General features: G+C 40.7%; 2 protein-coding genes across 5 annotated transcripts in view; one reads left to right on the top strand and one right to left on the bottom strand.

Moving 5' to 3' along the window:
• The window catches only part of march1 (membrane-associated ring finger (C3HC4) 1), a 22554-nt gene extending 13183 nt beyond the window's left edge, over positions 1 to 9371 (top strand). For 3 of the 4 annotated variants that reach the window (XM_044347258.1, XM_044347259.1, XM_044347260.1), the window contains 6 exons: positions 688 to 761; positions 2141 to 2938; positions 3114 to 3294; positions 3465 to 3609; positions 6742 to 6786; positions 6885 to 9371. In XM_044347258.1, coding sequence (XP_044203193.1) covers positions 688 to 761; positions 2141 to 2938; positions 3114 to 3294; positions 3465 to 3609; positions 6742 to 6786; positions 6885 to 7207 — 1566 coding nt within the window. In that variant the 3' untranslated portion in view covers positions 7208 to 9371. The remainder of the gene's footprint in view (positions 1 to 687; positions 762 to 2140; positions 2939 to 3113; positions 3295 to 3464; positions 3610 to 6741; positions 6787 to 6884) is intronic. The other variant, XM_044347261.1, reaches the window with a different exon arrangement.
• Positions 9038 to 13611, bottom strand: tma16 (translation machinery associated 16 homolog). Its single transcript, XM_044347264.1, has 7 exons — positions 13509 to 13611; positions 13258 to 13361; positions 11917 to 11954; positions 11706 to 11790; positions 10484 to 10632; positions 10350 to 10392; positions 9038 to 9647 (listed from the first exon to the last, which is right to left on the bottom strand). The coding sequence occupies exons 1-7, from the start codon at positions 13509 to 13511 to the stop codon at positions 9464 to 9466; spliced, it is 606 nt and encodes a 201-aa protein (XP_044203199.1). The 5' UTR covers positions 13512 to 13611; the 3' UTR covers positions 9038 to 9463.

Raw genomic sequence — 13611 nt, 5'->3', positions numbered from 1 at the left:
ACAAATCAATGTGAGTTTACTTTGAGCACACTGTTGTATGACGTGTGAAACACTAAATTATGCTTAAAGCTCCAGTAATCATTATTTTTTAATATTAACAATAAATCAAATGTGGAGGGGTCACTCGCAGTGACAAACCCACTGAGCCTCTTTTAGTTCATTGTTTTGGTTTGACAGCCTGTAAATTTACAGTGTGTACAGTATGTCTCACCGTCTCAGTGCTGTTTTTAGCAGAGAAGCTCAGATTAACCAAAGATTAAGATAAATATAAGTTAGAAGGTAGAAACTAGCTGATGAAAAAAGTCAAACATATAGCAGCTAATGACTCAGATACTCAGGAGCTGATGGAGACCAAATCAGACATCAAAGGAGAGTGAATATTGGTCCCAATTAAAACTCAAAATAAATGTTCTTCCATGGCTGCTAGATGTGTAAGTAGGCAAACATGTTAGCAGCAACTTCAAAACGCCTTGTCAGGGCAGTGTGCTCATTAGCTTGTTTTGGAGTTCTTCTGCCCCGGTGGCCAAAAAAATTTATTAATGTACCTTTAATATGATATAAATTAATCATTACTTTGATTATATGTACATTTGAAAGTGCGCAAAGATATTCTCATGTCTGATAAATCAGTGATTACTGACTGCTACAGCAATGTGGGAGCTAAATTGAGTCTGTTTGTTGTTGCAGGCCAGCAACTCTACAACCGGACTAACTACAACTTCAAGGACATCAATCACCCCATCTTCTCAGGACATATGCAGGTAAACATTGTTCACAATTATAGTTACCTGGACAGAAAGTGCAAGACTGAAGGAAAACTATTATTCCCTTTCTGTTCCTTGAATAACTGCAAACACAACCATGTCTGTTAAAGTCTCTCTGTGATATTAACATGCACGGTTTAAAGCTTCTTCTCTCCACTGAGTGGGGGACTGAATTAGTATGGTCTGCTGCACCTCAAGGGCATAACAAAATTAAAATGGATGCTGAAATGCAACGGTGCTCCCATAGCGCAATCAATGAGAGGAAGATGACTTGTTGCAGAAATGGGATCTTTCAACTTATTATGCCGACGCTAACAGGCTCAGCAATGCGGTTTCAAGGATGAAAGGACACTGTGTGGCAGTATGGACACATGTGATATGTGTTTACTGTATGTGAGTGTTTGGAACTCCATTTGTCACTTAACCATGTACGCATCATTACATATGCACTAATTAATTGTTAACTGCAGATATTATCCTGATATTAATTTGCTCTGGAGGATACTGGCCAGTAAGGGTTCATATATATTGTGATGTATCTTTCCACACAGATTTTTAGAAATTTCTGCCTCCACCTTTAATATAATGAATGTGAATGGAATTTGTTTTGTGGTTAATATTAATAAGTATTTAAATTCATTACATCATTTATATAGTTAGAGCTGCAACAACTAATCAATTAGGCGATCGACAGAAAATTAATGCAACTATTTTAATAATCAATGAATCGTTTAATTCATTTTTCAAGTAAGTGTGCCAAATATTTGATGGATTCTTAAAATTATTATTTTTGTCGATCAACAGAAGACATTGGATGATACTGTGCTCTATGTGATTGTCATTTTTCATTGTTTTCTGATGTTTTTAGGCCAAACAATTAATCAATTAATAGAAAAAAATAATCGACAGGTTAATTGATATTGAAAATAAGCATTAGTTGCAGCCCTATAAATAATTCATCAGCAGTGTGTATTTCCAGAAACAATCACAGTTTTACTGGAACTACTTTTTACTGATTAAATAGTCCCAATTAAAACCGGATTATCCAAAGTAACGGAGCTCCTGATTCTGGAAAGAGATACAGCTGTTGAATTTTTTATGCTGCGAACACCACAGATAAGATTCAAGTCACATCCATTGTAAAGGAGTGAAGGAGGCAGAAATCAGCTGTGATCATGGCTCAATAGGTAATTGATAAAATAATGGGGTTTTTTTTAAATTGGGTGAACTGACCCTTTAAGTGCCTGCGCTCCAATTTCAGCCCATTTGTTTTGGTAATGTCATCACATTTGTGTCTTTTCCATCTCATTTATCCTTGTTTCATGTCTCCATCTCTGTGTGTTTGTTTGCACGTGCGTGTGTGTGTGTGTGTTCAGCACTGGCCAACTGACCCGCTTAGAGGAGGATGCTTCTGAGTCACACAAAACTAGCAAGCGCACACACACAGCTGTAATGACAGTCACGAGCACAACTCTGGGTTCATCGGCTCAGGCCCAGAAGAAGCAGGTGAAGCGCCGTCACCGCCGCAAGAGGAACAGCTGCACCACCTTGGACTGCGTGGAAACCAACGCCAAACAGGAGCAGACGGACCGCAGCGACCGCAGCCTCAGCTCAGACCGCAGCGAGAGGGGAGAGAAGAGGCACCGCTCCTTCAAGAACCGGAGGGAGCTCCCACCCCGCCTCCGCTGCTCAGGTGCCCCCAACTCAGACTCCACCTCTGAGGACGAGGCGAAGCGCGAAGCCCGCAGCTGGAGCAAAGAGAAAGCCCGAAGAGCGCGCCGCCGCAGCGGAAGCAAGGGAAGGGAAGACAAAGGGGACATGGAGCTGCAGTCGGTGGGCTCGGATGAAGGGAAGGAGAGCCAGCCTCTGGTGGAAGACAGCGGAGGGCTTAAGAAGCGCCACAGCGGCAGGGGCTCAAAGAGAGACGGCCACGCGTCACAGAGGGAAGGATCACAGAGCAGAGAGAAGGAGAAGAGCTGCAGAGGCCACAAGTCACACAGCCCGGGGGGCAGCTCCTCACTGGCAGAGGACGGCGAGGAGCTCATCACCAAACGATACCAGGAAAAAGGGTCAGGGAGCGGGGACATGTCTGTGCCCACGCCGCGTTCACACTGCGGTGTGAACGGTGGAATGCCCCAGCACTGCTCTGATGACTCTGAGCTGGAGGTCTGCAGGTCAGTGAGTGTCCGACAGCTGACGTGTGTTTATCACTTCATTATCTTTAAAACTTCATTATCCAAAAAAAAGTCAGGGGTGTAAAACATTTACAGAGACAGAGAACATTTAACGACAGAGACAATCTATGAATCTCTGACTTCTACTGATACGTGTGTGTGTGTGTGTGTGTAGGATCTGCCACTGTGAGGGGGATGAAGATTGCCCGCTGATTATGCCTTGTCGCTGCACGGGGAGTCTGAGTTTCGTCCATCAGGCCTGTCTCAACCAGTGGATCAAATCCTCAGATACTCGCTGCTGTGAACTCTGCAAATTCGACTTCATTATGGAGACAAAGCTCAAACCTTTACGGAAGGTATACACACACACACACACACAAATTTGTCTTTTTGAGATGGCGAGCAGGGCTGATACCTCCAGACGAGACTGTCAGGATGTTATAATGAACACCATCTCTCTCTCTCTATCTCTATCTCTCTCTCTCTCTCTCTCTATCTCTCCTCCTTCCACCCTCCTGTCTTCCAGTGGGAGAGGCTACACATGACGAAGAGTGAGAGGAGAAAGATCTTCTGTTCAGTTTTGTTTCACCTGATAGCAATAGTCTGTATGTTGTGGTCAGTCTACATTCTGGTCAAGAGAACTACTGAAGAGATCAGACTCGGGAAGAACGGTCAGTACTTTCTCCGCTCCCCCCTCTCATAAACCAGACATGCAGAGAGAAACTTTTAAACCATTTGATCCACAAGACAGTATCATGATCCATAGCAACATAGTGGTACCATGGGGAGTTTTTTGTGTGAAACTATGTTTTTTTTCTCACCCTTTCACCTAAAGGCATTGTGAGCATCCTTATGTATGACATTAAAATGCATTTTCAACCTCAAAAAAACATTAGAAAACTGCATCGTTTACATCAGCTCGCAGTTTTCTTCTCCTATACCTCAACTATCTGTTAATACGTATCACTGCCCGCTGCACTCTGCAGAAATGTGCATCGTTATCCTCCTGTAGTCCATCACGTTACTCTACAGCACCTCCACTGGTCAAAAACTCCACAGGGTACCTTTAAGCTTTTCACCTGGTGATCTCTGCACCTGTTTCACTCTGGTTTTGTGGTTTTGAAGATAGATTTTCTGTGTAGTCACTCATGTGTTCATGTGTTGTCTAAATCTAGTGTAACTAGTGAAGACTTTGTGTGTATTGTAACAGTATAAATCGTCCAGTCCTCCACATGTGAGTCATCTGGCTCTAGAGTGAAAACACTGGTTTTAGACAGCTTCAATATGCTTGAATAAATGCACATCATCAAAGTCAAATTCATCTATAATTTTATTCAGTTTAACATGATGATGCATTCAAAGACTTATATCACATGATTCAGTTATTTTCTCATACTGTTAAAATAAGACAACAAAGTGTATTAGCTTTGAAAATAAAGTAACTGCTGCATCTTTGACTTAAAAAAAACTATTTTATATATCTACACTGACTTGTAGATATATTTCATATACTAATGTTGTGACTGGCAACCTTTAAGAAATATGTAATAGACTTTAGGGCTTTTAGCTGTATCAGTGGTATTGCATGTTTTAGTAAATTAAATACATGCTGTGTAAACTTTACATTATTACAGACCAACTTTTTAACTACATTTCCTGCCTTCAAGCAGTTGTTTATTAGAAAATTACCTTATCCATGTTTTTAGATCAAAGTTTTACAGGAATTGTGACAACCAAGATTTGAGTGAAAAGCATTTAACTCAAGAGCTTCAGTATGTTGCTGGAAAAAGTGTTTCAGCAAAGGTTTTCAACGCAGTCTCTGATAATCTCATTAACATGAGTTGAAACTGCATATTTAACAAAAAAAACTAAGCCAATATAAGAATAAGACTGATGAGACGAGTTTCAAATCTCTGCAAACTGATTTGCATACTGCACTGACAACTGAAACCGGCGTCTTTGGAAGGTGAGACTGAAGGTAGAAAAATGGTTTCAGTAATGTGACGTAGATGTGAGATTTAGGTTAATGGGCTAGAACATGCAAAACCACTGGAATGTTCCTTTAATTTAATTTAATTACTTTTTGATTGACACTTTGCCAGGTCGCCTGATGATCAGTGATAAATAGAACCAGGGATCTTCTTGTTACTGTCTGACACACACGTTTGCTTAAATTTTAGTTTTTTACCATTTACATCATTAACAAAAGTAACAATTGACCCCTCAGTGTTTTCATTGTTGTTGTTGTGTTCAGTGATGGTGTGGTGTGTTGTGCTGTGATCATAGTCTGTATTATCGTTCTTATCATGTAGAATCCAAAGGTAGAGGCAGAAAACATAGATGTCACTTTATATATATATATATTATATATAAACATTAAAAGTAAAAGGGATAATACCTGATGTAAGTTCTGATTGATGTGTCAGGTGGTTTACATGAAATAAGTTACAATCATTGAACTTACAGCTTGGCGGGTATTATTCCCCTCATACCATGGTCACTTGCCAACAAATTGCAATATGTCACCAAATTAAAAAATATAATTTGTTCAAATTCTTATATAACTATTATACTACTATTATATAACTTTCTGTTGAAAATGTCATAAATGTTGCTCCTGGGCCACAGAATCTCTGCTGTTTGCGTTGCCAGGCAACATCTAGGAAGAACAGAAAAAGCTTCATAAGGGTTTTAAAAAAAAAGTTTTGAAATCTTGAAAGACTTTTCTGATTTTTTTCTGAGAGCCTTCAAGTCTTGAAAATAAATAAAGAATAGCGCTGCATCCTGCTACACGACAGTTTTAATACTGTCGTGTAGCAGGAGCGCTGCCCCTCCTCGTTCCTGACACAGACACGTTTGGATAGCTCAAGTCTCTCACTCTTACCTGCAACTTTCCTCATTTCTTTATTTTCTGTTGGGTTTCGGTCGCTTGTCCTCTCTCAGCTGTCCCTGAGACCTGCAGGTTGCAGCTTCACTGCAGCTGACGCTCTTTTCTCACCCTCATCTATTAACGCCAACTGATGTAGATTTAAAGGTATACTATGCAGGATTTGTCGGTTGCTGTTTGTAAACATACCGTTCAAAGTTGGCCCCTCCTTCCCGGCTCAACGACGCTGGAGCGAGCTGTGCAGTGGTGGTCGAGCGAGGTAGGGAGTAAATGAAGAGGTGAGAGACGGAGATAGCGATGTAACCTGGTCGCTAAGCTACAAGACCTCACAGCTGCGCGTTGTTATTGGCTGAACGCTACACACCCACCGCCCAAAAGTTGACGCCCAGAAATGTCCCCAACACAGCAAAATAATAAGAAAATATAGACAGAGGGCAGAGTCTCTGTAGATAAATACACCACCACACATTTCTAGTGGGTCATAAGTGATGATTGAGAAAGAGTCTATACATTGGGGTTTGTTTTTTTTTAGGAAAATCCTGCATATTATACCTTTAATGCAAATATCAAACATGTTTGAAACTGAATGTGCGACTGAGGATATTCATTTAATTATCGGTAGTTGGTGGCTACACAACTCTGACTCCAAACTCTTCAGTTAAGCCTCACTGTTGAGCTATCTTTACCAACAGTTAAATACTGGCACATTAATTTAGAACAGCAAACACCTGACATCGCAGGCGTCCAGTTAAACTATCCAGTTACTGAAAGGGAACCCACACCTTCCAACCAATCAGAATCCTGAATTTTCAGTGGCCATGGTATAATCTAAATTCATAATGTATCATTAAAAAAATAGCGTAGAACACTTTTCTACATAGAAATAAAGAGAAATTACACTCGCTCTTGATTGCAGACGAATTATGGAGATTTACTCTTCTGAAGTACTATGAGCCGAACGGTAAGCGCAGCTCTGCACACACCAACCATCATGATCCATCACACGGCCCGCAGGTTGACTGAGAGCCGCTCTGTTAACGTGTATGTGTGCATCTTCAGGTATACTGGAGTGGCCCTTCTGGACCAAGCTGATTGTGGTGGCCATAGGCTTCACAGGCGGCCTCATCTTCATGTACATCCAGTGTAAGGTCTACCTGCAGCTGTGGCGCCGCCTCAAGGCCTTCAACCGCATCATCACTGTGCAGAACTGCCCCGAGAAAAACCTGCACAACTCTCAGGCCCAGCCCAACGGCAGGCATGAAACGCTGGAGGTTCCCGTCAGCCCGGCCCCGGTCCCAGCCCCGGCTCCGGCTCCAGAGCCACAGATGGACTCAGACATGTCAGTGGAGGATGCGGTGGCGCCCGTACAAAACCCCGTCTGACTGATTCTCCTCCCGCTCAGAGTCCTGAGTCACACCCTGCTCATGCAACAACACAAGCTGGCGTGAGCACAGTGTGAGTCAGACTCGTAGTGTTTTAGTGTGTTGTTCCTCTCAGCTCCTGTGATTACTGATCTTTTGAGACACAATGGACGGATTCACAGCGAAAGTGCCAATCCAGTCCGTCAGTGATCGAGGAAAGTTTTAAATGTTAAAGGGCTGCAGTGAAGCGAAGGTGCAGAGTGACGAAGAGCAGGCAAAGAGCGAGGAGATGAAACGGAAAATAAAGCCATCAGCAAAGAGAAGCTTGTAAAGACTGTCGTTAAGTGGTGATGTTGACAGTTTTATTCCTGTACGCACTTTCTCAAACTGCACTGACTTAAAGGTGTGAACACCCGTTGGACGCTATTAACTAAAGCTGTCAGTACGCTTCAAACAAACTAGTTTGTCTGACCAAGTCTGAAGGCAAACGTGTTCATACGTGTTCTGAAAGGCCAAACTCAGAGTCAACAGCTGCTGTCACAGAGAGCGATGAGCGATGAATTGTACTAATGGTGCTTTCGAACGGTCTCTCCTTGAAGGTTTTCTCATGGTCTTGCTCTCAGCACACAAAACACAACTGAGGTATTTGTGTGAGGAATGAGAAAAAGAGAGTTTGAGAGAGAATTTTTACCCCTTTCTTTCTCACCTTGACACTTCTGGAGCACGTTTCACCAAATCTGCAACATGCAAGATGAAATATGTTACATCTCGTCAAAAGAAGCACCATACTTCCCCCCCCCCAAGCATGCAAGAGGACTATCGGACTCACGCATTTATCTGAAATCTGCACCCGACAATCATTTGTGAAACAGGGCACCATGTGTGATTTGAGTGTAAGCGGTGCATGAAAACTGCTTGTGTAAAACAGACCGCTGGCCGGTTGCTGCTAAAATGGGCTTAATTGTTGGATTCTGACGTCTAACGCAACCCCTTCATTTCCTGCCACTAGAAATGTTGTTTTAGACGCAGCTAGTGGGTGTAAAGGCCAAAAAAAAAAAACGGGAAAAAAAAAATTTGCAAGGGACTTACACTGGCGGGAGACGTGTTGCTTCAGGTACCAGTGACACTATGAAACACGACCCAGGAAGTCCAGTTTGAGTACCAGATTAAGGAGTTAGAAGGTTTATCAGACACTGTAACACTGCACAGTGGTTTGTAACACTATGAAACAGTATTTTACTGCTCTGGAAAATTATCACAGCAGCTATAGTTTAATGCTTTGTTGCGTTAGGCAACAGAGAACGCAAAAAATTGAGCCCGGTTCAACTTTTTTCTGCCATCTATGTTGTCACACCATCATGTTAACGCATTGGTCTCATTCAGCTGCGTTTTTTCCACGCAGGGCTGAAGTCAGTCTGAACGCGGCCTCAGACGCTCCGACAAACACCTGGTTTGAAGCATACTGAGGCCTTTAATCTCCTTTTTTTTGGACAATCAGGTCTTCAGACACCAAAGAAATATTATAAGTTGAGATACTATTATTTAAACACTATCTTTAGCTCAGTCTAAGATCCAAAATTTGAATGTTTTGAAAGCGATGAAGTTATTTACTGTCATAGGAGAGTTTCAAATATTTCTTGAAATAGCAAATCTCAAGTAGTTGTTGACGTTTTGCAGCTTTATGTGGTCCTGCTCTGCGAGGTCCCGTTATTTATATGTTGATGTAAACTAGAGCTTTCATGGTTGCCATCCGTTAACGTTTATACATTAGATCCGACACTGTGTGAGCGACTCACCCCTCAGTCTACTAAAGGCGGCTGTAGTTTACACTTCACTCCACTTTTCTACAGGTTTAATTTGGGTTTTTTTTTAATCAGCATCACTGTCACATCATCATGGAAAATTCGGTTTTCTCTGTCATTACATCCACAACAATATCAGAGCACTCCATATCTTTGTCAAAACCTTTTTTTCTATTTCTGATTGGATCAAATGGAATATTCAGGTTACATATGATGCATATTTGTCTGTGCAATAAACATGAGCGTAGAACCCCTCATCTGGCTGGTGTGAAGTTACTCGGTAACAAGACTTAACAGGAGGGCAGACTGATAAGATTTGAGTTTCTACTGTGAGGTTTTGGCGCCATCTTCTGGACAGTAATGGAGTAGCAGCGTTTTAAAATCACTGTGTAACAAAAAGTCTTTGCAGTCTGACATTCAGTCCCATATTTGAAACACACTGTTACAGGCTGCTGTCCCGTATGGAGCCTTAGTTTCAGTCTGACATCAGCACCATGTCATCCAACTGCTCATCGTCCAAATCATCATCATCCTCATCCTCAATATCATCCTCTTCTGCCTCATTTTTCTCCTCTCCTTCTTTACTTGTGTCCAGACCTTTGTTAGACACCTTTCGCAGTTTAATATTTGGAAGTTTCTTCAGATCTCCGGTCCACTCCCTGCCGAGACAAAACAAAAAAAAAAGACATCAAATGTTATGATACAGTATGTTCATGAATGTTCACGTGTTCTTCCTCTTTTCACACTGTTGGTCATGCCAGTCCTTTATATCTAATGCGCTTATTGAAAATACAGAGAACTAGGAGGAGAGATGGAGGCACTGGCCTGTTTTCAGACCTCTGAATTGCCGCCCACATCTCTGCTTTTTTTCAGTAACTCAAACACGTCTGGTGTTCTGGTTTTCATCGGAAACGACCGAGCTGATCCAAACATCGTAGGCAAGATTTGATTCTGTGCCATGGCCAGAAAAATATGACAGAAGAATGCCAGAAAAAAGTGTGGATGAGACTGACTCATCTGTACAGGTTTTATAAGTTAACTTATAGAAATAACGACTCTGAAATCAGCACATTTCTTTGATTAGTGTGAACATTTTTTTTACTGCTTCTAGCAAACACAGCTGGGACTTCTGTACTGATAATTAAGTGAAACAAAAAAAGGAAATTTAGTCGCATTATCAGGCTGTAGAGGCACTGAAATGATGCAGTGACAGAAATAAGAGACTAATTTGATCTTCTGCGTGATCACATTCAGTCAAAAATGAGACATTGACTAATTTGGGCCTTTTGCTCATTTCAAACACACACTGAACACTGACACCGAAAAATTAAAGCCACATGATGTTGGTCGACTTCACTAACCTGAAAGTTTTCAAATGCTTTGCGTTGATGATGTCTGGGATCTCTGAGAAGAAAATAACACACAACATTGTAACACAATCTCAAACTCTGAGTGTGTGTGTATATATATATATATATTTATAAAGAGGACTCACCAAATCCGATGCCCTCATACTGCGCCCGCTCTCGCTCGACGGTCTGTTTGATGACATCCTCTCTGGCGCCATGGAGACGACCCTGCCGGCCTTTGATCCCGTTCATCAGCTCAATCTGCTCGAGTTCAGAATCAAATCTCCGCAGGTACCTGAAACACAAACAGGAAACACTGAAGCTCACTAAACAAGAAGACGTGATTAAGATGTGTCTTTGGGTGTCGACTGCTTTGTGTATTTTCACTCTTCATTTTAGAGGAGTTTTCTTTTTCATAAATCCCCGCACATGTATATGAACGCATTAATTACTCTATTCTCAATAACAGATACTGAAGGATCATTTGGAATTCAACAACTGTCTCTAACCCTGTAAACAGAGAAAAACCTGATTATTTGTAGGTTTAACTACAATAAACAATGACAATAAAGTTAAAATTCTATGAAATACTGAACAGAGAAAAAAGAATAGCAGGAGATTTGCGGGAAAATATCTTCACGTACTTTATCGTGTACAAACTGTGATATAATAAACAATAAAACATCTCTATCAATGCCAAAATAATGAAGCTAAACCCATAAGTTGAATGACTTCTCTAAAATACACACAATGTTCACATTGTGATCGCTCACAACAACATCCTGATTAAAATACTTTGATTCAATGCGGACTACAGCTGCAAGGATTAGTCAATTCAATTAATCGATTGACAGAAGATTAATCTGCAGTTATTTTGCTAATCAAATCATTGTTTTAGTTGTTTTTTTTAAAGCATAAATGCAAAACATTCACTGGTTTCAGCTTCTAAAATGTGATGAATGTCATGTGACTAAATAAGACATCTGAACACATCAGCTTGGGTTTTAGGTAATTACAGCATTTTTCACTATTTTCTGACATTTTATAGACAAAATGATTAAGTGAGAAAATAATTAGCAGATTAATCGATAATGAAAATAATCTCCCCACTGCAACCCAACCAGTCGAGGCAGTCGGCCGCCCGCCTACAGGCCGGTTCTGCTCGAGGTTTTGTCCCATTAAAGGGGAGTCTTTGCTTGTTCTTGGGGGGGATGTTGGGTCTCTGTAAATTTAAGAGTACAGTCTAGACCTGCTCTATGTGAAAAGTGCCCTGAGATAACTTCTGTTGTGATTTGGCGCTAAATAAATAAAACTGACTTGACGATGTAAAATAATCAGTTACAATCATAAAACTGATGTAACTCCCACCTTTCAATGATGTCACAAGCATCTTTTCTTGTATAAGTCGTCTTTTCTGGATCCAGCGCTCCTTGAAACCACAGCAGCTTCTCACCTGTGTGTGTGTGTGTAGGGAGACGATGTTTAACAGAGATGATTTTATCCTTCCAGCAAGTACACAAGAGATAAAGAAAGTGCTCAAAATAATAAATAAAAATAAATAAAAGAAAAACCAGCTTACCAATGCTGCTCAGACGTGTGGCTTTGTCATTTTTCTGCCTGAAGTATCAAAGAAAATAATTAATTTAATTCATATCCTAACTTTTTAAAAAAGGTGTGTGTTCTACATGTAGCTATCTGAAATGAAATAAAAGAAAACATAAGAGCAAGCTTGCATTTCTGTGTCTCATGTCATTCTTGGCACTAAGTTCATTTCCTCCATATAATGTAGAGATCAGCGTCTATAAACTGCATCATGCGTCGTTCATTGACTTCATGTGAGTCAGGCCTTCCTAAATTAGAATATTTAGTGTTTGTTTAATTAAAAACACTATCAAATATAATTTTCTAGAAACAACATAAAGAAAAGAGAGATTGTTTATTGTCCTAAAAGTTGCTGAAAGCCCAGCAGTGGTAGTAACGAGACCTCAGGATGTGTTTTAGGTAAAAAGTGCAGCGACCCAGGAGTGTTTCAGGAACAGGAAGTACAAATAGTAATGGGAACACGGGAGGATTTGACAAAGAGACTAATATGTAAGCAGTTCACTTCTGCATTAGTATTCCTGTATTTTCTCTATCCTCTCTTAATAAAGCACATCAGGTCTGTCATAATACATTTAAAAGGAAAATATATTACACATTTCAAACTGCTTTAAAAAGGACAGGTTCACAATTTTCTGAGTCCATCTTAAAACAACAGTCAGGTGCCCATATGAACACTGAAAGAGGTTTTCCTTGCTGTAATCATTCCTCCTGTTCATACTGGCTGTTAAAAGATCCCCTTCAAATGCTCTTTCAGTGTGCAAAAATGCATTTAAAAGTTTATCTGAAGCTTATATGAGGCTTCAGCAGTCTGGGTTAGTCTTATAAAGTGGATATCTGACACATTTACAGTCTTTTAGCATCAAATTCCCTCTTTGTGTTTCCCTGTTGTGCTGCAGTGGAAGTTTAGTAACAAAAAGAGGAACTTTGACACTAAAAAGACTGTAACGTTGAAAGATATCTATTTGATTTGACTCATTTGGATGACTGAAGCTTCATATTAGCTTCAGATAAACGTTGAAATACATTGTCGCACAGATGGAGGCTTGTGGATTTTGACCTCCATCACTCACACTGTAAGTGCATCATGAAGGGATCTTCTAATGATCGGTATGAACAGGAGGGATGATTATGGCAAGAAAAACCTGTTTCAGTGTTCGTTTGGGCACCTTAAGAGAGACGTGAAAAATACAGTAGTGAACCTGCCTTTTAAGTCTCCACAATCACATCATGTAACTAATGTTACACAGTAATTGTTGCACATGTAGCCAGTTTTTGTAGTTCAAACACGGCTGCTGTGTTTTGTTTCTCATCCACACACCTTTCTTTCTTTTTCAGCCTGATTTCTTCTCGGGCTAAGTAAGCAGCTTTCCTGCTGAACGGGTGAACAACCTTCGCCGGGACTTTTCCTTTCTGAGCCTTTGGCTGAAAATAACAAAAATAACATGAAGCTTTTAAACAATGTCAGTAATTCAGCTACAATTTTAACCAACTCTGATGTTTAAAATTATGTTGATTAACCATTAAAACCCGGACAGAGACATTTATGGCGCTACTCCACACCAGCCTTACCATTTTATCTGCGTTGAAGTCGCGTGGTTGTCTTCTGTTGACAACCGGACCGGAAGTGAAGTGGTCCGTCACCAAATTATGTCCGGATGTGTGTCAAAGAAAC

The sequence above is a fragment of the Thunnus albacares genome, chromosome 3 (assembly GCF_914725855.1).
Source record: "Thunnus albacares chromosome 3, fThuAlb1.1, whole genome shotgun sequence".
In the NCBI taxonomy this organism is placed as follows: Eukaryota; Metazoa; Chordata; class Actinopteri; order Scombriformes; family Scombridae; genus Thunnus; species Thunnus albacares.
Note: the sequence above shows the minus strand (reverse complement) of the source record. Positions and strands in the feature narration are given on the sequence as shown.

Excerpts from the sequence above, each read along its gene's own strand:
- tma16 (XM_044347264.1), bottom strand. Across the intron at positions 11,791-11,916 it reads CACACGTCTGAGCAGCATTG|GTGAGAAGCTGCTGTGGTTT; the intron begins GTAAGCTGGTTT and ends ACACACACACAG. Across the intron at positions 10,633-11,705 it reads GCTTGTGACATCATTGAAAG|GTACCTGCGGAGATTTGATT; the intron begins GTGGGAGTTACA and ends TTTGTGTTTCAG.